Source organism: Macrotis lagotis, chromosome 1 (assembly GCF_037893015.1).
Source record: "Macrotis lagotis isolate mMagLag1 chromosome 1, bilby.v1.9.chrom.fasta, whole genome shotgun sequence".
Lineage (NCBI taxonomy): Eukaryota > Metazoa > Chordata > Mammalia > Peramelemorphia > Peramelidae > Macrotis > Macrotis lagotis.
Window position 1 is genome coordinate 21,641,803 of NC_133658.1, and position 23,739 is coordinate 21,665,541.

The 23,739-nt window shown below is 49.6% G+C and overlaps 1 protein-coding gene across 1 annotated transcript in view; it reads right to left on the minus strand.

Moving 5' to 3' along the window:
• The window catches only part of EMX1 (empty spiracles homeobox 1), a 41,106-nt gene extending 32,572 nt beyond the window's left edge, over nucleotides 1–8,534 (minus strand). Inside the window, 2 exon segments of the mRNA XM_074222136.1 lie at nucleotides 7,974–8,460; nucleotides 8,463–8,534. Coding sequence (XP_074078237.1) covers nucleotides 7,974–8,460; nucleotides 8,463–8,534 — 559 coding nt within the window.
• Between the last annotated feature and the right edge of the window lie 15,205 nt (nucleotides 8,535–23,739).

Below are 23,739 nucleotides of genomic sequence, written 5' to 3' on the forward strand. Positions count from 1 at the left end.
TGCATGTAAATAGCTGTCCCAGCTTGGCTTCAGCCTTCTCTCTACCCTACTACATATAGACATGCAGTATGTGTGTGAGTGGGGTTTTTTTAGCTGCACGGTCTCTGCATTTACACACACATTTTTGCAGAGGTGCACACACACAAAGATGTAGGTCACACTTGCACACACAAATTTACTTGATGGGCAATGGAAATGCTCTCAGACTGGTGTGGAGACATTGAGTTATGTCAGTAGCTACAGCCACACACACACACACACACACACACACACACACACACACACACACACACAAAACGACATAGCAGCCAGCGCGTCCATTCCTCCCTCCATCAACTTAACACCCATAAGCATGTTGTTCATAGACTTATGAACAGTATGTAAAGTTTATCTTATTTTCTTATACTTGAGGTAGACCTGGTCAAAAAGACCAGAGTTTGAATCCTATCTCAGATACTAGCTGGGTGACCCTGGGAAAGTCACTTAACCTCTATTTGCTTCGGTTTCCTCATCTTTAAAATGGGATAACATTTATCTCCCAGAGTTGTTGAGGAACAAATGAGAAAATACACGTAAAAATCTTTGCAAGCCATAAAGAGCTAAATAAATCCTAATAATTATTATAGTTAAATACCATCTCGTAATACTTATCATTAAATTCAACCCCATATGACTAGCACTGAATGATTTCTTGGCCAACTATTTATGGAATGGAATGGAATTAGCTTGGCAATTTGGAATCTTAAAAATGTGTGTGTGTGTGTGTGTGTGTGTGTGTGTGTGTGTGTGTGTGTGTGTGTAGGACAAGATCACATTAGCACTTCACTTACTATATGGCTAATGTGACTAACAAATGTTTTTCAGGATAAGAGCCAGATAAATGAGGCAGCATAGTATAATGGGGAAAACACTGAAACTGAAGCTAATAAGGATGAGAGTTAAAAATTCCAGCTCTGGCACCAAACTTCCTCTCTCTGGATACCCCAGAGGTGTTAAAGAAAGGCACTTTGTAACCCTCCCCCAACACTATAGAAAAGTTGAATTATATTATTATTGAGGTGAAAGTGGTTAGAATTGTGCAACATTGTCCACTTTCTGTTATAATCAGAGACTGATTAGGAGATCCTTTGGTTTTTGATCATACTCGGAGGGACGATGCAGAATTCTAGCAAGATGGTCAAGCAAATTTATCCCATCTAAGCCGCTTCATCACTTCAAAGCATCAAGAAATGTGCTAAAATTAAAAAGAACAATTGGGAAAAGGGGAGAAAGAACCCCCCATAGAGCCAAAAATCTCACTTTAATATGCTGCAGAAATAAATATGCCTCGAAAGGTCCCTGATGTCATGATATTATCCTGAGAGGTAAAAGAAAAAGAAAAGATTTCCAGAAAAGGAAGGAAATAATATTGCCATAACCGAAATCGGATCTTTCAGAAATGAGAACAGACTATCTTCAAGAACTGCCAAAGTGGCTGAGAAGCTAACCAAAAAAGAAAAGATAAAAAGAAATAAAACGAAAGAACAAAACACGAACCCTCAACTAAGAATTTTAAAAGCCAAATGAGATGATTAATGTGGAATATATTTGAGATGACTTCACGTTTATAATTAATATCATGCTGCTTTCAATCTCAAAGGGGAGGGGAGGGACAGGCAGAAGCGAGAGAATTTCAAACTCAAAAGAAAACTTAAATGAATATTATAATTTTGATGTAATTGGGAAATATTTAACGATACAAATACATTTTTAAAAATACAAATAAGAATCAATGGTTTAGAACAAAAGGTGGAAAACTGTAACAAGGCACCGGATACTGAAGAAAAAGAATGGCAGAGATGGAATATGAAAATGAAAAAAAATGCAATCAGAAAAGTAAGAACCAAATTAAACGAGAGAGAGACAGAGACAGAGACAGAGAGAGAATGAACAAGGGGAGAATTTGAGGTTTTTATAATGCATAACCACTGATCTTAAATATTTTAAGAGATTTCATAAGAATTTTTGGTCCCTCAGAAAAAATAGACTGAACTGAAAGTCCTTGAATTTCGAGAGACATGGGTAAGGGTCTATATAAATATATATCCCTATATAAATATCTAGCCCTATATAAATTCCTGGGTATTCCATTCCTAGGACTAAGCTTCTCATTTCGCTTCAAAGTTCGACTTTGTTCTGCTCATTGGAATGCTCAGTGATCTCCAGCTCCTGTGTGATTCTCGACAGGGTTGCTAGGGAAGAGAGGAAAGGACTAACTGGCCCCCTTCCTCTAGCCCCAAGAGGCAGGCAGCTCTCGGGCAGAAGGCAATGTCTCCTCCCAGGAGTCCCTTTAACCTCAGCCCTCTCTTTCAGGGAGCCTTCTTTTGGCTGCTTCCTAGTTCTTCCTTGCCTTATTTATCCTAGCTCAATCCAACCCATACCTGGCTCCTCCAAAGGTTTTATACAATCGGCAGAGCCAAGTTGGCAGGTAAGAAACAGGAGGGAAGCCCAAAGTGAAGGGAGATAGAGGCACAGAAAAGCAGCAATAAGATGGAGAGTCGCATTCCCAGTTTCATGGTTTAATCATACAAGCAGCATGCTAAGTTGAGTTGTTGGTGTCGGTGTCTGTGAGCACGCGCATGTTCCTCTGAACAGAAGGGTTTGCCAAATGTATTTATGTACTGTGTAGGTAGGACTACAGCTAATGAGTCTAATGTGGTGAGTTTGATCCCAGAAAAATCCGCTTGACTCCCCACAGCGACAAATTCTGCCACAGATTAACACCTAGCACAACCAGTCATCTCACCAACACATGTCATTGGTCACAAGGGAGACCCAAGAAAAGGCTGAAGGTGGTTGGTTCAGCACAGATCAAAACTTCTGGGGAAATGAAGAGAGGGTCGAGTGCTCAGTCTCCATCTTGCCAATAGCCTGAGATCCGCCCTCCCCCCTTTATCACCTGGGGTGCCAGCTGAACTGTCTTCCCACCGGCCTGAGGAGAGAGGGTACCAGCAAGCTCCAATCTGCCCAAGCCTCATACTTGGCAATAGCCCCCTGAGGACTTGCTGCTTCCCCTCTTCTGTCTGTCTTTAGTAGCTAGCCCTGAGTAGGTGCTTAATGAAGGATTCGTGGATGATTCGTGTGGCCTCACACCTGTCGGACAGTAGACGAGGAGTACAGAACTGGCCAGGAGGGAGGGGAAGGGAAGGGCTGGGAGGGGAGGGGAGCGTGTGGCAATAGGGAAGTCAGTGTCACATAGTGGGAAGGACCTTGAACCTGGGGGCAGGAGGCCTGGGGCCCGGTGATGCTGGACAAGCCATTCCACCTCCCAGGGTTTTTCATCTGTGAAATCTAGACTGCCAAATCCAGAGCTCTCCCCCCCCCCCCCAATCCTTCTGGAGCTAGCTAGCTAGTAACCGGAACGTTCTATAGATGTGATTTATTATTGTTTGTGTGAATGAGTGTGTGGTTGTGGGATTGTGTGTGCTGGAGTATTGGCTACTTGTGTGATTGTGTAATTGTGAGTCAGTGTGGCTGACTGAGCATGTGTAGCCATGTGACTGTGTGTCCCTTCAGGTTTATGTGGCCCGGGGAAGGGAAGCAGCGTTCTGGAAAACGGAGAGCTATGACCCCTCCCCAAACCCAGAGAGATGCCCCTTTGTGGGCCTTCTAGACAAAATCAACTCAAAGCGGTGGCTATACGGAGGGGCTAAATGCCGCTTAGAATGGCTTCAATGTCTTAGTGCCTAAGGCCGGTGCACGGGCAGTTTGGGGGCCTGTGGTCATGGCCAGAAAGATGGAGTGGCTGTGCTTAGTCTTTCAAATTTTTATGTATACCCAGGCTGATGTGGCTCTCCCCATGTTCTTAGGAATAGGGCCTTTGAGCGTACCCGAGGGGATGCGGGAGCAGAATGGTGCAGCAAGCTGAAAAGCCATTTATCTTCCCACCTTTGTTAAAGGGAGGGAACAGTAAAGACTTCTCCTTGCCCAGAAGAGAAAGCTTTGGGGGTTTTGTTGTTTTATTTCGTGTCTCATCATTCAGTGAATTGCCTCATCTCTCTACTTCCCTGTTCTCCTGAGGCCCTGGTCGACATGTATGTGATTACCGATAAAGCTCTGAGGCCTGACTATACTCGTATGTCTGTGCAGTCCCCGTAGGTGAGAGCTTGCCTGTCTGCCCACGAGTAAATGTGCTCATTGCAGTTTTAGTGCCTCTGGAAATCTTTGGGCATGCACATAGCTTTATTTAGAGAGAGGCAACCATAAGCCTGTCATACACACACAGAGATATGGGTCCATAGAGGTGTGTCTCCACGAATTTCTGCTATATGCATGTCGACCACATGTGTGTAACATGTATGTGAGTATGTGAATACCTAGCTGAGGGAAAATCCGGCATAGCAAAGGACCCTGCACACAGCAGGTGCTTTAAAAAGTTTGCCGATGGATAAATTGTTTGGGTGGGCGTCGGAGTGCGGCCTGTGGCTCCCAGCCGGGAGATGCTTTTGTGGACATTATTGAAAAGGGGAGATGGGGGCAGACTGAACTCCCTTGGTTGGGGCAGCGGCTCGACCCTTGGGCAGGCCCAGAGCCTGCAGCTCGTCCAGGTTCTCTTCCCACCCTAGGGGAAAGTGACTCAGCGTCGCCTAAGAGAAGGGGAAGACAGGTCGGGGGGGATGGGAATTCGGGGGTCCCCCATCTCCCCTTCTGCTCTGGCGGTTCAAGATGAAGGGGGACCAGAAAGGGAGCCGATTTGTCCGTCCCCTGCGCCCCCCACATTCTCCGCGCGTGGACAGAAGCAAGAGGCAGAGAGCCGGCCTTCCCAAGGCCCTGAGAAGGGTGCTTCTGGCTCCTTCCGGCACCCAGGACTGGGGGAGCAGAGTCCTGGACTTTGGAGGAAAGGGAACCTGAGAAGGGGAAATGAGTTCCCCCGCCCCCAGCCTCCCCAGCCTGCCCCAGCGCTCGTTTCCCCACTGGGGGCTGGGGAGCCGGGGCAGCTCCGGCTTCGGGGGCTCTCAGCCCCGCAGACCCCGGAGCGAGCCCAGAGAATTGGCCTGGGCCGCCGCCGCGCCGAGATAACCTAATCCCTCTGCTCCCGCCCGGAACAAAGGCGCCCTTTGATGCACCCCTGGCTCCCGCGGGCCGCGGGGCTGGGGCGGGGGACGAGAGGGAGGGGAAGGGCCGCAGGGGATTTGCATGGGGAGCTGCCTAATGAGCTCGGTCTGCCCTGCGCCCCCCTCCTGGGCTTCTCCTTTGGGAAACAGAATCCATTCTTGGGGCACACACACACAGACACACAGACACACAGACACACACATACACTCACCGGCCTCAGCCCGGCTGCCCCCCCCCCCCCTTTCGATCGCACGCTCCGCGGGTCTGAGGCCCCGGCAGCGCCCAGAACCACAGCCCGGGTCCACCCTCTCCATCAGCCCCCGGCGCCCACTACTGCAGAGCTCCCATCTCCCCAGATTTGGGTGCCGCTCCTCTCCCCACGCTAGGACCCGGGTCTGAGGGTGCGCGGCCGAGAGGGCTGGGGGTCGGAGTCCCGGCGCTCGGGCCTCTCCTTCGCGGCTCCTCTGGCCAGCGCGGTCCCCCCAGAGCCCGGGGCCGGAGTCGGGGAGCCCGGCCCCGCAGCAATCGCGAAAGCGACAGGGAAATGGACAGAGCTGCCAGGTCCCCGGTTCCTCGCTTTCCCCCCTGAATCGAAAAGCTGGGGCCGCGCCAGCCCCCCCATCCTGTCCCCAGCCCCCCCCCCAAATCCAGGGATTCCTTCCCCGCGTCCCTCGGAATGGGGGGAGCATGAATCTCGGGCGTGGTCCGGGTCCGGAGACGTCTCGGCGACGCGATCCGCCCGGGGAATGGCGAGTGTCTCGGGCTTGGGAAATGGAATCCACCTTGGTGGCCCTTCTCGGGGCCGAGGGAGGCTGGGGATCCGGAGGGGTCTTCTCGGAGCGGGGCAGCGTGCCCACAAGGCTCCCCACAAACCCTGCGCTCGGCCCGGGTTCATTTTGTCGGGCAAGTCGGGCTGGAGGAGATGAGGGTTGGTGGATTTCTTCCGTCCCGGGTCTCTGAAGCCCTTCCTTCCCTCCTTCCTTCCCTCCTTCCTTCCTTCCCTCCTTCCCTCCTTCCTTCCTTCCCTCCTTCCTTCCTTCCCCCGGGGGGTGGCCGAGGAACTCTTGGGCCTCTCCGAAGCCTCGAGTTTTCCCGGTGGTGCCAGAGCCCCGGGAACGGCTGCGCGGAAACAGAACGAAGAGGGGGAAGTCCCAGGGGAGCTCCCGGCTCCCGGGGAAGGGCTCAGGGGCCCCGGACCCTCGGAGCTTGGGAAGGGGAAGGGCTGCCTTAGCTTCCGAGGCCTCGGCCTCCCTCTGCGGCCAGAGAGGGCAGGAAAGTTGCCCCAAGTTTGGGAACCTTCTTCCGTTGGGGAGGGGAGCTCCGCAGCCCATCGCTCTCTGGGCAAGGCGACCATCTCCGAAGCCTTTCGGTCCTCAGTTTCCCAGCTTTTGTCCTGTGCGATCTGCCGGCCTGATCCGCATTTTCCTGCTCCATCTGCCGCGGCCTCGCGGCCTCTCCTGCCCCCCGGTTCCCTTGAGCCGATGGAGGCCCCCCCTTAGGGAGAAACGGCACCGACAGACTGGCCTGCTTCTCCCCACTGTCTGTCTGGGACCACTGAGTCCCGTTTGCGGGGTCCGAGAGGCAAAAGAAGCCCCTCAGAGAGGGGGTGAAATGAGGCAAAGTACGGATTCATTGATCAGTAACAGATTGAACTGACGCGTCTCTTTGCCCAAGGAAGCAAAGATTCGAGGCAATTATCCGGATACTTGAAACACATCTCTAGCTCAGGTGGCGAAAAAGCCGCAGCGCTGCCCCCCCTCCCCGCTCTGCCGCGACTTTTCGTCTCGGGCGAGGAGCCGTTGGGGTCAGGGTTCCGGTCTGGGGGGTGAAGACCAACAAGCCCGTGACCCAAGGTAGAAAAAAGAAGCTACGGTAGAGTCGATGAGGAGGGGAGCCGAGGAGTGCCTCCCCGACAGCCGCCGCCAGTCTGCAGGCTCCGCGGGCCAGGGATCAGGTTACTCGTATTATTCGGAGGCCTGCCCAGTCCCTCCCCTTAAGTTTGCTCGCGTAGACTCGGCCGCAGGACTGAGCAGAGGGCAGGCCTGATGAACCGGTGGCTTTTCCCGCGACGGTCCCCCCCCCCCCCCAGGGTCAAGGCGTCCGTTTGCTTCCCATACGGCTCCTAAATTATTACAGCCCCCCCCCCCCCCCCGTAGAAGGTAGCGGGAGGGACCGAAAGTACCCCGGCTCCTCCAGCAAAGTGAAGTCGGGAGGCTGCGGGGACCATTACGCAGATACCTGGAGCGGCCCCCCCTTCCCAGGCGCGGCCAGAGGGCCCGGCGACCTTCCCGGGGGGGGGGGGGAACTGCACGTCCAGCTCGGCCTGGGACTGGGGGTTCGCAGAGAGGAGGCATTCTGGGCTAAACGGCTCAATTCTTCCGCCGCCCTCCCTGGCAAGCCCAGCGCCGGGCCGCTGCCCCCCGGACCGCTGGCCCCTCGGGAGCCGGCACACGCCGGGATCCTTCCCGGCGGGGAACCCCAGAGCCGGCCGTCAGCGGGGCCTTGGGCAGACCTGGGGGCCCCCCGAGGAGGGAGGACGGCCGTGGAGCATCCTCCTCCGGAACGCGGGGGCAGGAACGGCTACGGCGCTCGAGTGCTTTCCGGAGCCCCCGGGAGCCCCGGTCCCCGATCCCCTCGCTGCGAGGCGCCCAGCTCCGCGCTCGACGGGTCCCCCCCCCCGAGTCTCTCGGACCCGGGCCCCCCTCCTCCCTCTCCCAAACTTCTGGCCCAGGGAGCCAAGGCTCCCCGGCCCCCTCCCTCTCCTCCGCCGGCATCCTGATCCCCACGGCCCCGGGCTCGGGCGAGCGCCCGGAGGGGCTCCGGGGAGAGGCCGGCGAGCCGGGCCGGGGGCCGGGGTGGGGGGCGGCCGGGACACTCACCCTGGAAGCGATGGCCGAAGAAGCGGTTGCGCAGGACCCAGGGGTAGAAGTTGAGCGGGTCGCGGGGCTGGGCTCCGAAGAAGGAGTGCGGGGGCTGGAGGGGCGAGGCCCCGAGCTGGGGGGCCGGGTGCACGGCGCCCAGGGACGGGTGGCTCACGGCTTCGGGGAAGACCAGCTCGGGCCCCGCGTAGAGGGAGCGGCCGGCGGCCGCGGCGGCCGCGGCGGCGGCGGCGGCGGCGGCGGCCGCGGCCGGGAAGCCGCTCACGAAGGCCTCGGCGGCCGCCGGCGGGGGGTAGTTGAGCGCCGTGGGCCGCAGGGGCTCGTCCCCGGCCGCCGCCGGCGGGCCGGCCAAGGGGTGGGAGCCGCCGCCGGGCCCCGGGCCGCCGCCGCCGTCCTTGGCCACCAGGGACTCGATGGTGAAGCCGCGCTTGGCCGCCGGCTGGAACATGGTCGGGGGCCGAGGGGGCCCGGGGGCTTCTTTGGCTCGCTGGGGGGGGGAGCGCAGCGCGTCGCTGCCGCCGCCGCCGCCGCCGTGCGGGGTGTGCGAAGACACCCGCACATGCACACCCGCACATGCACACCCGCACGCGCCGGCCGCCTGGCTCCCTCACACGCTGCCTGGCTCACCCTCGCACATCCCCACCCACCCCGCCCCCCCGCCCCCGACCAGGAGAGGGCCCCGGCGGGCTGCGGGCGCCGGGCTGCTGCGGGGGTCCGGGCGCCCCGAGGCGGCTCCTCCCTGGAGCGGCGGGGTGCGGGCTGGGCCGGAGGCTCGCCTGCCGGAGCCCCCGCCCTCCCCCCCCCCGGGACGGCCCCCGCCTCCGCCCCCTCTGCCCGCCCCCGGCCCGGCCCAGGCTGCGGCGTGCGGGGCGCGCGGGCCCCCAGGAGCCGGTACCTGGACAGCGCCCGCCGATTGGCTGCGGCTCACCTGCCCCCAGGTGGGGGGGGGAGGGAAGGAGGGCGGGCGGCTGGGGGAGGGGAGGGGAGGGGGAAAGAGAGGGGAGGAGCCGGGAAGCGGGGAGGGAGGGAGGGAGGGAGGCCGGGAGGGAGGGAACCTGCGATCGGAGGCAAAAAGAGGACTGGAGTTCTGCAGGGCGACGGGGGGGAGCGCTCCCCTCGTCGGTGAGCCCCCCACCCCCACCTCCAATCCCTTCCTCCACCTCTCCTCCGCCCCCAGGCATCTTCCTCCTCCTCCTCCTCCTCCGCCTCCCCCACCTTCGCAGGGGTCCTTCGCCCACCCGAGCCTTCCTCTACCTCTGGGGGCCTCCGCACCCCCGAGGCTGTCCACGGAAGCCCGGGCCCGAAGAGTGGGGAAGTCGGCCCCCACTCCCCTCTCTCTCCAGACTTTGGCTCACCCGGGACCCTGGGGGCCCGAACTCCCCCATTCAAAACGAAAGTCGCCCAGGATCTCCCCCTCAATCCTGCTCCCGCCCTCCGATCCCTCCCCCTTCCAACCTCCTCCACCCCCGGCCCCCATCCTGGGGCTCCCGGCGCTGATTCTGCTGCAGCATTCTGGGGAATCGGGGATCAGGAGAGGGCTTGGGGCGCTGAGACTTTCGAGAAGACTCGGAGAAGCGTTGGCACAGAAAGTGGACGGAGGCGGGAGGAGAGGAGGTCACCCGACTCCCCCCCCCCCCCAAGTTCGCCCCTCGCATACACAGGCAGGCCCGTTCTGCCCCGGTGGCCGCAGGTGGCCCAAGGCCAGGACTCAAGTTTGGGGAGATCGGGGCTGAGGGACAGAGGGAAGTGGGGCCTCGGAAGACCAGAAGTCGAGTAGCATCTTGTTCGCCTTTTGGGGAGGTCGCCTGTGGTGACGGAAAGTTCCAGGAGCCCCAAAGAGGGAACTCGCCTTTAGGTGGATGGGAGCTTTCAAAAAGTGAAGGCGGGGAACCCCAGCCTCAGTCTCCCCTCTGGACCAGGCGAGATTCTTCTCAGGCCCTGGGCAGAGCTTTTGCCCCAGTTGGGGGCGGAGTACGACTGGTGAGGAGGTTTGCTCGCTGTTGTGGGGCTCCCTCTCCCGCCGGCTCCCCAGCTCAGCAGCCAGGCACGAGCACACACACACACACACACACACACACACACACACACACACACACGCAGAAAACACGGAGACACTCAAACACACAGAGATGCACACACAGAAACACAGAGACAAACACACAAACACAGAGGCACACTCAAACACGCAGAGATGCACACACACACACACACACACACACACAGGTCTCCAGGAAACTGTAGGGGGACTTGCCCAGTGGTTCATGCCCCCCCAGCCCATATTTTAAAATGTGATTGTCTCCCCTCCACACACACCACAACACACATCTCAGATCGCAGCCTGCCATAACAGGGCCACACACGCACACACCATCTCACACAAACACAATCTGCTCCCACGATTCCCACATCTACACCCACACAGTCACGCACCAACATATCCGAACCGTCGCTCTAGCCCCATATTTGCGCGTCATCCAGATCACACCCCCTCCAGCACCCACAATCGCGCGTCCTCGAGCCCCCACCCAGGCCCAGTGTAGACTGGGCTCGCTGGCCGGGCTGCCCCCCGTACTTTTGCTTCCTTCTCCTGCCCTTTTCATTCAGTGGATTCGTTTCGGACTTTTTCTTTTGTTTTTACTAAAAGAATAATAATTAGTATTGTTATTAATATTGCGGAAACTTTTCGGGAGTCTTCGCTGAGTCCCCGGGAAAGCCCGTCGAGGGACCTCATTCGGGGCCCTAGAGAGCTATCGGCCCAGTACTAAGGGTAATAGGAGACGGGGGGGGTGGGGTGGGGCGGGGGAGGAGCAGCCCTGGAGTCACTGGGTAGTCGGGGTGGGGAAGGGAAAGGACCCCTGGGGGGGGTCTCGAGTGCGGCTGCTGCCAGGCCCCCAGCGGGTGCGTCCGTTCCGATCTCCAGCCCTTGTCCCTTCCTGGGCAGTGCCACCCTCTCCGGGGCCCTTCTCCCTGCCATCCTCAAGAGTCCAGGCCGGCTCTTGCGGGTGTCCCCGACCCGGCTTCAGGGAGCCGTGTTCGCCCCCAGGAGCCCGCGGTGCCCTCGCCTCCGCCACAAAGAGGGTTTAAAGTCTATTTTCCACTCCACTGCGCTGAAATGCCCCCGCGCGGCAGCTCCGCTCCAGCCCCTTCTGCAGGCAGGGGCCGGCAAGGGAGAGAGGGAAGCGAGGAAAAGGCCCCGGCCTTGCAGGAGAAAAGAAGGGGCTCCCCAGCCTGGGAGCAGCCCACCCGCCGGCGGAGCGCGCCTGCTCCGATGCCAGCCAGCCCGCAGTTTCTCTACCCAAGACATGGGTGCTTAATCTGGGTCTGGGAATAGTGTGTGTGTGTGTGTCTGTGTGTCTGTGTGTCTGTGTGTCTGTAAATCCGTGTCTGTGTCTCTGTGTCTGTGTCAGTGTCTATGTCTGTGTGTGTTTAACCTATCAGAAAAAAACTGCACTTCAAGATAATTGGTTTTCTTGTAGTCCTATATCTTATTTAAGGCATTTAAGAAGGGATGCGGTCCAAGTCCAAACGGCCCAGGACATCAATGACACAGAAAAGGGTGGACTACCTCTAGCTTAGGTACAATGAAATATCTATTCTAGCCCTCCTCCTCCTCCTCCTTTTTTCTCCCTCTCATATCCTTCATGCTTTGGTTTTCCCTTTTTCTCTACATCTGTTTCCCTTTTTCCTCTTTTCCCCCTCTATCTTTTTTTCTCTATCTGTCTCTCCGGCTTCTCTCTCTCTCTCTCTCTCTTTTTCTGGACTCCTCCATCACTGACAATAGTTCCAGATCTAATTCTTTTTTCTACCAAATTTTCATCACTTCCAAGAAAATAGCATTTGTTCTCCCACTTCCCTCCTGTTTTACTCCAACCTCTTTTTTTTTTTTTACAAGAAGCAGGACCAGGGGCTTGAAAAACAGCCCATGCAGGAAGGAACGACGAGGGTAGGCGTCGTTCATAACCCGGGTGGACTGTCTCTGGGTCTACACCACGTTTCTTGGGAAGTCTGGATGAGAAAGGTACGATCTGGTCCGAAACAGTGGGCCCCTATCCCTGCGAGCAGAAATGGAGGCAGAGGCACTTAATAACCAAAAGGGACCTGGACCTTTTCAGAGATTTAATAAAGAGTCCCACAGGACAGTGATGGAGAAGAGACAGCATGGTCTCCAAAGAGATGGTGCATGCACTGCTTTGGGGCGCGCAGCCCAGGCTATGGAGCGGATTCTTCTCGGCAATTCGCCATCACCCACATGCAGTCCCCCCAAGAGCCCTAGGGTGGGATGACAGATTTGGGACTCGCCTCCCTCTCACCAAGGCTGGGCGCCACTCTCTGTGAGGCGCATCCCATGCAGCAGCCTCCTCCGAGTCCGTGGAATAGGCCTACTCAGTCATTTCTCCAGTCTGGTCTCCACAGTCCTTCAACTAACATTTCCCGTGCGTTGTTAAACAGAGTGTGGGCAGAGCATTAGGCCAGGACAGACCGTTCAGAGCAAACGAGATGCTTATCTCCAAGGAACTGGTACTCAATGCGCTTCTTCCCAGGCTTTCTTCTGACTTTCCGCTTTTCCCCTAAGGGAGGGCTGTAAGGGAAGTAGTCTGTCATCCTTCACAGCCTACTTACATGCAAGCAAGTATTAGTTTTATTCATCAGAATCATTTCTTCTTCTCAGAACCAGAGACCCCTGGAGCTGGCAGGCGTGTCCCAGGTCACCTGGTCCCCCAAACTGGCACAAATGTTCACCCAACACTGACTCTGGGATCTTGGAAGTCACCCCTCCAGAGGCGGCCTCTTCCGGTGTGGAGGAAGTCAGTTTTTGTTGAGCCTTCTCTGACTTTCATTTATCTCACCATATTCCATCTGGGGCCAAAGACAAGTTAATCCCAAGTGTCAGTCCTTCAAACACTTGAAGACTCTAGTACCTGACCCCCCCCATAACCCCCAACTCTTCCTTTAACCAGACTAAATATCCTTAGCTCCCTTATAGTGCTTACGAAACTCATTGTCATTCAGATCTCATTAAACCTATTTATTAATGGATGAGGGGAGTAACTCCCAGAGAGGTTCACTGGATTGTACAAGATCACCTAACTTGTACGAGTAGCTTAATCAATGCAAGAATATAGGTCTGGGGCGTCTAGGTGGCTCAGTGGATAGAGCACCGGACCTGGAGTCAGGAGAACCTGAGTTCAAATCCGGCCTCAGCACTAAGAATGACCTAGCTGTATGGCCTTGGGCAAGTCACTTAACCCCATTGCCTTAAATTTAAAAAAAGTTAAAAAAAAAGAATATAGGTCTGTCTCTTACTTCCCAGGATAACTCTCAGAAAATCATTTAAACCCATCCATAAAATGGACAAGGGGCAGCTAGGCGGTGCAGTGGAGGACCAGTGTTCAAATCCAACCTCAGACACTTAATACTTTCTTAGCTGTGTGACCTTGGGCAAGTCACTTAACTCCATTGCCTTGTAAAAAATCAAAAACAAGCAAACAAAAAATAAATACAAAATAAAATGGGTTTGAGAATACTTATAGTGTATAAAATAAGTGATTAAAAATAAAAGGTAAAACCTCCAATGTTAGGCTCAAATGAGCTAATTAATACATTTCAAGCACCTTATTTTAAACATAAACACTCTTAAATATCAAAAGATAGCTGGCCTGGAAGCCAAGACTTCAGCTAGTTACCCTGGACAAATCCCTTCACCTCTCAGTGTTCTAGGTCACAAACTCTCCTACTGAGACCCTTTTAAGGGAGTTTCCAAGGATCAGAATATTTTCATAATAATACTAAGATTTAAATTTCTAAATCACTAAATATTATTAGATCTGACTCAGATAAAACAGAAGCTCGTGGGGGGGGGGCTGTAGAGAGGGTCCGGAATAATTTTAAGACTTTAAGGAGATCCTAAAATCAAAAGTCGGAGAACTTCAGGCAGTTTTCTTTAACCACTAAATTTGCAGGTGTAATTCCTACTCCAGTCTACATGTCTAACTTATCTCTTTTGACTTCAGCTTCCTTTGCTCCTCTACAAAGAGGTGTCACCGCTCACATTTTGTGATGTAAATTTGCATTTCAGTTGTTGGAATCCTCCCTCAATGCTGTCGCCCTGGATACTGGCCCCCCTCCCTCTCTTCCCATAAAGAATCTCTTAGGAATATTTTGGTTGGGTTTTTTTGCAAGGGTTAAGTGACTTGCCCAGGGTCACACAGCTAGCAAATGTCTGAGGTTAAATTTGAACTCATATCTTCCTGACTCCAAGCCTGAGCTCTGTCCACTGGGCCTTCCAGCTGTCCCTCTCTCAAGCCAGGGTCCTTCTAAAAGACAGACTATTATCTCTACCTTCATCATTCATGTTCTGAGATATAAGCAAAATAGAATTAGATTGACAAAGGTAATGAATATAGGAAAAGTTGTGTCTATCCACAGCACTTGAGGGAGTTCAGTGTTAAATGTCATGTAATAAGAGGTTGTTAGGCAACTGGGTGATGCAGTGGCTAAAGCACTGTGCCTGGAGAGGAAGATCTGAGTTCAAATCCAGCCTCAGACACTTAACTACAAAATAGGAACACATTGGAGAAGGAACCAGCAAATCACTGACAAAAGCCCATGGAGTCATGCAGTCAGTCATGATGAACAAACAAGAAGGAGTTGTTTAGGGAGAGGCCTCAAAAATGATAATTGCCTCTTTGAAGGGTGTAGTACCTTTTTCTATCCCTCTTCCCTCTAATTACTCATTTTTCATTTTAATTATTAAGGAGAAAGAGGAGGGAAGGAAGGAGGAAGGGAGGGAGGGAGGGAGGAGGAAGAAGCAGGAGAGAGAGAAGGGAAACTGAGAAGTACATTGAAAAGTTGCAGAAAGATAGAAATCATTAATAAAAACAATAAGCTAAAGCCTAGCATTTCTTTAGCTTTATTTTTAAGCCCTACAAAGCATTTTTAAGTATTATCTCCTTTGATCCTTATAACACCCCTGGCAAGTAAACATGATTATCTCATTTTACAGATGAAGAAACTGAGGCTGAGAAATATTGTAACTTGCCCAGGGTCATACTGTTTTAAGTGTTTGGCAGGATTTGAATTCAGGACTTCCTAACTCCAGTGCTTTATCCACTTTGACACTAAGAATTTCATGTTGGAAAATAAGATCCCTCACACCTTCAGCCCTACTGCCCCCAAAGATCCCCAACACAGTCTCTCTCTCTCTCTCTCTCTCTCTCTCTCTCTCTCTATATATATATATATATATATATATATATACACATACATACATATATATATATACATATATACGTATCCTTCTTTGTTTTTTGAGTCTCTTTCTCTCTTTCAGTTCTCTCTCTCTCTCTCTCTCTCTCACACACACACACACACACACACACACACACACACACATACAGCCCACCACCACCACCACCACCACCACCACTACCACCACTATTAATTCTGGAGTACCAAATAGACAGTGGGCAGAGCCCCCAGGAAAGGGCCCCTCTGATGCCAGGAGAGAGGCCCTTGGAAACACAAGACTGTATTTTCCTCAGTCCCCTTTCAAGGTTGGGGGGTGGGGATGGGGAAGGAAATAAAAAGAAGAGAGAAAGGGACAGAGAGAGAAAGCTATGGAATGAGTAGGGGGGTGGAGGGCCTCCCCCTTCCTCCCCCTCTGCAGCGAGGATCCCTCCGTCATATGGATGGCAAGAGCCCAAGCACTCGATCTGGAAACAGCTTTGCATTAAGCCGTTCCATATTGCTCCAGAGAGGAAAACCTGACACACTCATTGAGGGCCATATCCTGCCATGTCTTGGAGCACAGCCCTCTCTAAAGGGCTAGAGAGTGAGGGCCTACTCTGACCTGAGCAGAGGGGGAAGCCAGAGGGCAGAGTTCTCATTCCTTGCCATTCTGACCCTCATGGATAGAGGGGCTGGTTCATAATAGAAAAAGGTCCCTGTGAAAATGTCCCACCAGGTCCTTTGTCAATGAGGGAGTCAATGGGTTGGCCACTGGAGAGCAACCCAGGGTACGTCCCTAAAGAGAGAGTTAACAGCATTGGAAATACCATGGAGACCTCTATTGACAAGAAGAATTCCACTAAGGAGAAAGCATTTTTAAGATGTTCAGGCTTTGGGAATTCTGTTTTGATGACTAGACAACAGAGAAAGGGATAGGAGTCACTTCTCATATGGGCAGGGATAAGCTTATTCTGCTTAGTTTAAGGCAGAGCTAATAATCCCAATGCTTTTGATTTGTCATTCCCCTCCCAATCTTCTATTTTGATTTTGACACCAGTTGGGGTATATCTCATGTAAATGGACTACAGGGGTTTTAGAATCAGCTTTGAGAGAGAGAGAGAGAGAGAGAGAGAGAGAGAGAGAGATCAATTAGCTCCAATCTCCTTTGTAAGAAATCTTGAGACTTAAGATATAGTGACTTATCCAAGGGCACAGGGTTGGGATTCAAACCCCATAACCTTTGCCTCCAAAGCCAAATCTTTTCTGCACCATACCACATTAGTCTCATTTAATTCCCTTAAAATATTTGAAAATCAGATTTATTTTGCTCAGTATCAGAAGATAGAGCTAGAGGCAACAGGTAGAATTTTCTAAGAGGCAGGTTTTTTGCTCAATGTAAGGAAAAACTTACTAAAACACTAACATGGTATTGTAGAAAGAATTTGGGATTTGGAATCAGGAGGCATGGATTCAAATCCTCTCTTGGTTGTTGTGTTGCCCTGAGCAAGCTGATTCTGGTCTTAGAGCCTGATCTTAGACTCTATACATGGGGATAATAATATTCCTACTACCTAACTCAGGGCATAGCGTTGGCACTGCAGTGGGTAGAGTTCTGACCTAGAGTTAGGAAGACATCTTCCTGGTTCAATATACTTTACTGGTTGTGTGACCTGAGCAAGTCACTTCTTATTTGCCTCTGTTTCTTCATTTGTAAAATGACCTAGAGAAGGGAATGGCAAATTCCTTCAGTATTTTTGCCCCCCCCAAATACCCCAAATATTTAGTTGGACACAACTGAAGAGCAACCACCTAACTCAATTGTTAACAAAAGTCTCTACAAGCCTTAGAACAACATACAAACGAATTACTATCATTATTAACTAGAGTTGGTCAGAAGAATGTTTGGAGTGCCAGTCTACCTGCCATTCTACCTCAATTCAAATCAATACAGCACTAGAAGACTGGATACAGGTCATAACAATTTTTTCTGTCACCACCAGTCTCAAAGACTGTTGACCGGGGATGGAAGGTTCCAGATAATACTTAAGTGGAAGAAAAGACTGGTGATAAAAACAAGATTCCTTGAATATTGAAGAATAAAGCCTGAAGTGGAGGTGGGTGGAAGACTGGGCAGGAGTTGAGGAAAATTCCCTAGAAGCCATTAGATTGACAAATGAGTGAGCCACTATTTTTAGTTCATATATCAGCTCCCCCAAGACCTCTTTCCCTTCTCCGTGTACTCCTTCCTCAGAAATAGAAAGCTGACACAGACTTGGAAAAAACATTCAGAGATGCTTTTTCTTACAAGTCTATTTTCTATATTCAACAGTGTTTTTCTCCAAGAGGCCAAACCAGGGTGAGCGTGCTGAGGTTCAAGCTGAAGCTGCTCTTTCCCTTTTCCACAAGAGAGCCCACTAGGAGGCATGTCCCCTTTGCTTTCTGGGCAGACCCTTCCCTTCTCCCTTCTTTGTAGCCTTTGAGCTCTATGTCCTACCCCACTCTGCTGCTCTCCCTCTAGTCTCCTCATTCCTGTTCTGCCTCCCCAGAAAAGCAGAGAACCAACCTTTTCAGTCTTTAATTAGGAAATTATTCCCCAGGTGGGGTGCACCCATGATTTCTCATTAAGGGATGAGAGCTTCTTGTTAGCTTAACAAGCCTGGCTGGCAGCCTGCAGACCAGGTTTCCCGGAAAGGGACCACCCCTCCTCCTGAGGGAGGGTCCCCAAGACCTAGGAAGAGGTTCTTGATTGATTGTTATCTTCCCTGGATTGTAGCCAAACCCTTTATTGACCAGATTGGGGATTGGACCAGAGTGATCTTGGTCCCAGGTTGCCCTTACTCTAGCATCCAACTATGTTCTGAGGTCTGAGTTCCTGTTACTCAGTCTGGTAAGCACTTCTCCTCACCACTTCTGGGTATGTGCCAGCTGCTCTTTCTGACAATTTGAGATGGGACCGGAACCCCCAGCTTCTGTTTCCTTTTGTTTAGCCCAAATTCTGAAGCTTCCATTTACTAGCTCTGCGACCTCAGGTAAGTCACTGAATTTCTCTGGCCCTCAGTTTCCTCAAATGCAAAATGAGGAGGTTGAACTTGATTTCTGAGGTTCTTTAATTGCTTCTTATATAATAATTTGAAATTTAAGCAAAGTATTTTGTGCATCTTATCTCATTTAGTCCAGGCAGCAGTTATGTGAAGTAGGTGATAAGAGTAACCTCACTTTACAGATGAAGAAACTGAGACTGAAGGAGAGTCAGTGACTTGCTCAAAGACAAACAACTAGTAAGTGTATGAGGTAGGATTTGAACTCCTGTCCTCTTAACTTTAGGACACTTGTTCGATCCACTGCGCCACCTAGCTGCCAGCCCTAAATTTATTTTTTTTAATTTTGTTCTAAGTTTGACAACAGGAAAACTTCCATAAACAAAGAACAAAAAAAGAAAATCACATGCACCAATTAACTTCCCTCATATACCAGCTTTAAGATATAGGTCCAATTTAAAATTGTATTTCCAACCCTACCCTGTTTGCCTATGGCCCTTCTGCTCTTTTCCATGTATTTCCTATGAGGCTTAATGATATTCTTTTTTAAAAAATTATTGTTGCCCCTCCCCCCAAATAAAAACTGTTCTTTTTAATAAAAATTATAGCAAATCAAAACAAATCCCTCCATTGACCATGTCTGAAGAGGTGACTCAATTGGTCCCTCTAGTCCATTATCTCTTAGCCAAGAGATGGGTAGCAGAAATCCAGTCTTCTAAGCAGTGCCAAGTCATTGATCATAGACACTTTTGAGTCGTTCCCAGTTACTTTCCTTACAGTATCGAGGCCATTTTTAAAAATCAATGTTCTCTGGACTCTGCTCACTTCAATCTGCATCAATCACTCAGTCAAAAAGTATTTATTAAGTGTGAGGCATTATTCTAAGAGCTGGGCATACAAAAGGCTGAATATAACCCCTGCTCAGGGAACTCACAATCTAATGTGCAAACAACTCTGTACAAACAAACAAGATAAATTGGAAATAATCACCATAGGGAAGGTACTAGAAATGAGGGGGATTGAGCTGAGATTTGCAGGAAGCCAGGGAAGTTAGATAGGATAGGTGAGAAGGGAGAGAATTCCAGACTTGGGAATGGTGAAAATGTCCTGAACCAAGGAAAGAGTATCTTATGCAAGGAACAATAGAGACCAGTGAAACTGGATTACAGAATATTTGGAGATGGAGGAGATATCAGAACCCTAGAAAGGTACCAGTTTATGGGAGGAATTAAATGCCAAACAGGACTTTATATTTTATCTTGGAGGCAGTTGGGAGCTATTGAAAATTATTGATTGGTGATGGTCAGGGGAGGAGTGGTATGGTCAGAATTTTGACTTAGGAAAATCAATTTGACCCTGGAGGGGGACTTGACTTAGAGAGACCAAGGGGAAGGATATTGCAATAGCTCAGGAATGAATTAACAATGACCTGCAGTTGAGTAGTGGCAGTGTCAAAAGAGAGGGAGGCTTCTTAAGATGTTATGATCATAGAAACCATGTGAATTGACAAAGGATTGGATATGGGGGAAGGAAAGGGAGTGAAGTGTGACTCTTAGGATGACAAGTTTGCTTGCATGGGTAACTGGGAGAGTGGTGGTGCACAGAACAGTGACAGGGAATTTAGAAAGAGGAAAAGATAATGACTTCCATTTTGGACATATTGAACATAAGATGTTTTTGAGACATCTAATTTGACATGCCCAATAGACAGCTGAGATGTGAGACTAGAGGTCAGCAAAGAAGGCTGGACAAATAAATATGAGGGTCATCTGGATAAGATGATAGCTAAGCTCATAGAAGCTGATGAGAGCACCAAGTAAAATACCAATAGAAGAGGACCAAGGACAGAACATTGGAGAACCCTCACTAACTGCATATAAAATGGTAATTGCTGACAATGCTGAAAGTTGCAGAGAAGAGAGGGAAAAGGAATGAGAAAAAGTTATTTAATTTGGCAATTAAGCAATCATTGATCCAAGACAGTTCCAAAGGATTCATGATGAAAATGCAATCCACCTGAACAGAATACAAGCTTAAGTTTAATTTTTCTCTATTTTTCTTGCCATTTTCCTGACTTGACTCATTTGGATTTATGCATGATTTTACCTGTATACTTGATATCATATTGCTTTTATTTTTGATGGGTGAGGGAGAGGCTGGAAGGGGGCAGAGAAATTGGAACTGATTTTAAAAAGAATATTAAAAAGAAATAATAAATTGGAATTGAGAAATATTTTTATCAAGATCATTAGCAACTTTGGAAAGAGCAGTGGGGTAAATCGAGTTTAAGATGTCTACAGGAGGGGCAGCTAGGTGGCATAGTGGATAAAGCACTGGCCTTGAAGTCAGGAGTACCTGGGTTCAAATCCGGTCTCAGACACTTAATAATGACCTAGCTGTGTGGCCTTGGGCAAGCCACTTAACCCCATTTGCCTTGAAAAAAAACCTAAAAAAAAAGATGTCTACAGGATATGCAGTTTAAAATATTCATTAAACAGATAGAAGTTTAAAATATTCATTAAACAGATAGAGAGGTGAGACCAGAGAGCAGGAGAAAGATTAGGGTTAGATATCTAGATATGAGAATCCCATGAATCCATGGGAGCTAATGAGACCACCAAGAAAAATAATCAGCAGAGGCTCCTCTTAATCACATGGTTAGCAGACAAGAACCCATAGGAAAAGAAGGAAGGGAGGGAGGGAGGAGAGAGGGAGGAAGAGAGGGAGGGTGGAAGTTGAGGAAACTGAAGCAACAGAGAATAAATGACTGACCCAGGGTCACAGAGCTAGTAAATGTCTGAGATTAGATTTAAACTCAAGTATTCTTGAATCCCAATATTCCATCTGTTGTGTCATCAGTCTCCTTGGGATGCCAAGCATTCTGCACATACTCATAAGAGCCATGTTCATTGGACAATGACCCATTTTACTGAATAGTTTCTAGAATGGGTGAATTAATACACATTTTCACCACGAGTCCTCCCCCACAGCCTCTCCAGAATTGTCATTCTTTTGCCTTCTTGGCCAATTAGATTAGTAAAGTGGAACCTAAGAGTTATTTTAATTTGAATTTATTTTTTATTAGTTATTTGGAAGCATTTTTCATATAGTGGTTAATCTAGTATTTCTTCTTTTGAAAACTGCCTGTTCTTATCCTTTGATCATTTATCTGTCATAGAATGCTTCTCATTACATACTTTCAATTCCCTCTATCTCAGCTACCAGAGAAATTTGCTATAAAATTTTTTCCAGTTAACTATCTCCTTTCTAATTCTCTTTGCATTGATTTTGTTTGTGCAAAAACTTTATACTTTTTATGCCAGTCATAATTATTCATTTTATCTTTTGTGATCCTATCCATCTTTTGATCAAGAATTCTTCCACATAACTGAAAAAGTATTTTCTTTACTGTTCTTCCTATTTGTTTGATATGAACTTTTATTTTAACATTCTGGATCCATTTGGAGTTTATTGTGATATATGATGTGAGGTATTGGTTTAAGCCCAATTTCTGCCAGACTTCAATCCATCATATACATACCTTTCCCCAGCAGCTCTGATTTTTGTCCTAGGACATCAACCTGTGAAGCCTGAACAATAGAACAAATCCCATACTTCATGTTCAGACATGTAGAGGGGAAGGCTTTCCCACAGACACTCTTCACATTGTCACTTGAATCTGAAGTGCGGGTTATGTTTTATTATTCAGTCTTTTCAGGGCAATGTCGCAGGGCAAAAGGCAGAAGTGTTGGGGCAGGTTATGTGATAGGGAGGACCTTGGAAGGAAAAACGTCTCTGACGGACTTTGTTCAACCATCAATGGCTCTTCCAGGTTGAGTGGAGGGTGAGGATTTAGAAAGAGAGCATTCCTCTCAGTGTTTCTTCAATGCATCCTATTAGGGAAAGTAGAGGAGAGTATTTCTGTCAGGCAAGCCTCAGGGGGCAATTCCTCACTTCGTTTTGGTTTCTGGTGACATAAACACATATGTGTATGCATGTATTTATACATGTGTATTGCCTGTGTAGATATAGTTATACATATATATGTAGATTTATGTTTATATTTTCAATGAATGAAAATCCACTTTTCTTTCATTCCTACTGGGGAAAAAAAAGGAAAGCAAAATTCTTGTTAAAAAATACATGATTAAATTCAACCAATTTCTACATTGGCCCTGTCCAAAAAATATGATCTATTCTGCACCCTGAGTCCATCAAGTGGTGGGAAGCAAGTTTCATTTTTGGTCTCCCGAAATAGTATTCCTATGATCTTTCAAGAAGGTACAGATTTGGATATGTGGACATAAAGATGGTGGTTTAATTTGTGTCCTGAACTGAGTTAATTATTCCTGAAAGAAGTCCCATCTCCTCCAGAATGTCTTCCCCAACTACACCAACTCATATTGATTCTTTCTTTCCTTTGAGCTGACCAAATGAGGAATGAGTAGCTTTGGTGGTCTGTCTTTTTCCCCTCCCCACACCACCCCAAGCCTTCAAACAAAGACCGGCTTACTAAGTGTTACTAATGGTCCCAGATATTCCCCTCAGTTCTGAGATTCTGTGATGCTCCTCATGGAGCTTCCTACTGAGAATTCCCATTGTCTCCCTTTTGCCTTCTCGATCGATTTAGACTTCCTTCTCAAGCCGATCCCCTACCTCACTGACAGGCGATGTTGTCCAATCTCCTCATTTGATAGTTGGGGAAATTGAAACCTAGAGAGGGAAAATGATTTATTAACCATCCAACATTTTTCCCAGTGGAATTCTTCTATCTAATTTGAATATTGATTGCAAACATAGACAGAAACAGTGTCCTTTCATGTGTTCTGTAGCAATGAAACTACTAATTGGCATTATTACTTGAGACTCCCAGAACACATCTATCGCATATTGGGGAAAATGTAGACATTCGAAATGACAGCGTCATACCACACAAGAACAAGTAGATTTTGAAATGTTCTTGTAATTCAGTTCAACGAGTTTTTGTTAAGAACCTACTGTGAGTCCGTCATGGCACAGCCAGATTCAGTGGGGTTTTTCCCTATTCTATAAGTCTGGTGGTCACCTCCAAGCCCCCGACCAGATTCAAAAGGTTATGATAATGCTTGATGACATAGGAAATGAGGAAAACCTTGAGGAAACTTCTACTTGATCTTCATGCTTCCCTCTGGACCTGATGGTGAATACTTCAAGTCAACTGGCATTTATTGGCTCTGGGTTTTAATCTCTAACAGGGACACCAAACATTAGAAGCTGACAAAGGAAGAAATGATCAAACCCATTCTTCTCACTTCACAGATGAGAAAACTGAGGCCCAGGGTTGGAATGTGACTTGCCCTCCCCCCCTTTTTAGGTTTTTGCAAGACAAATGGCGTTAAGTGACTTGCCCAAGGCCACACAGCTAGGTAATTATTAAGTGTCTGAGGTCAGATTTGAACTCAGGTACTCCTGACTCCAGGGCCAGTGCTCTATCCACTGCACCACCTAGCCACCCACCTGAT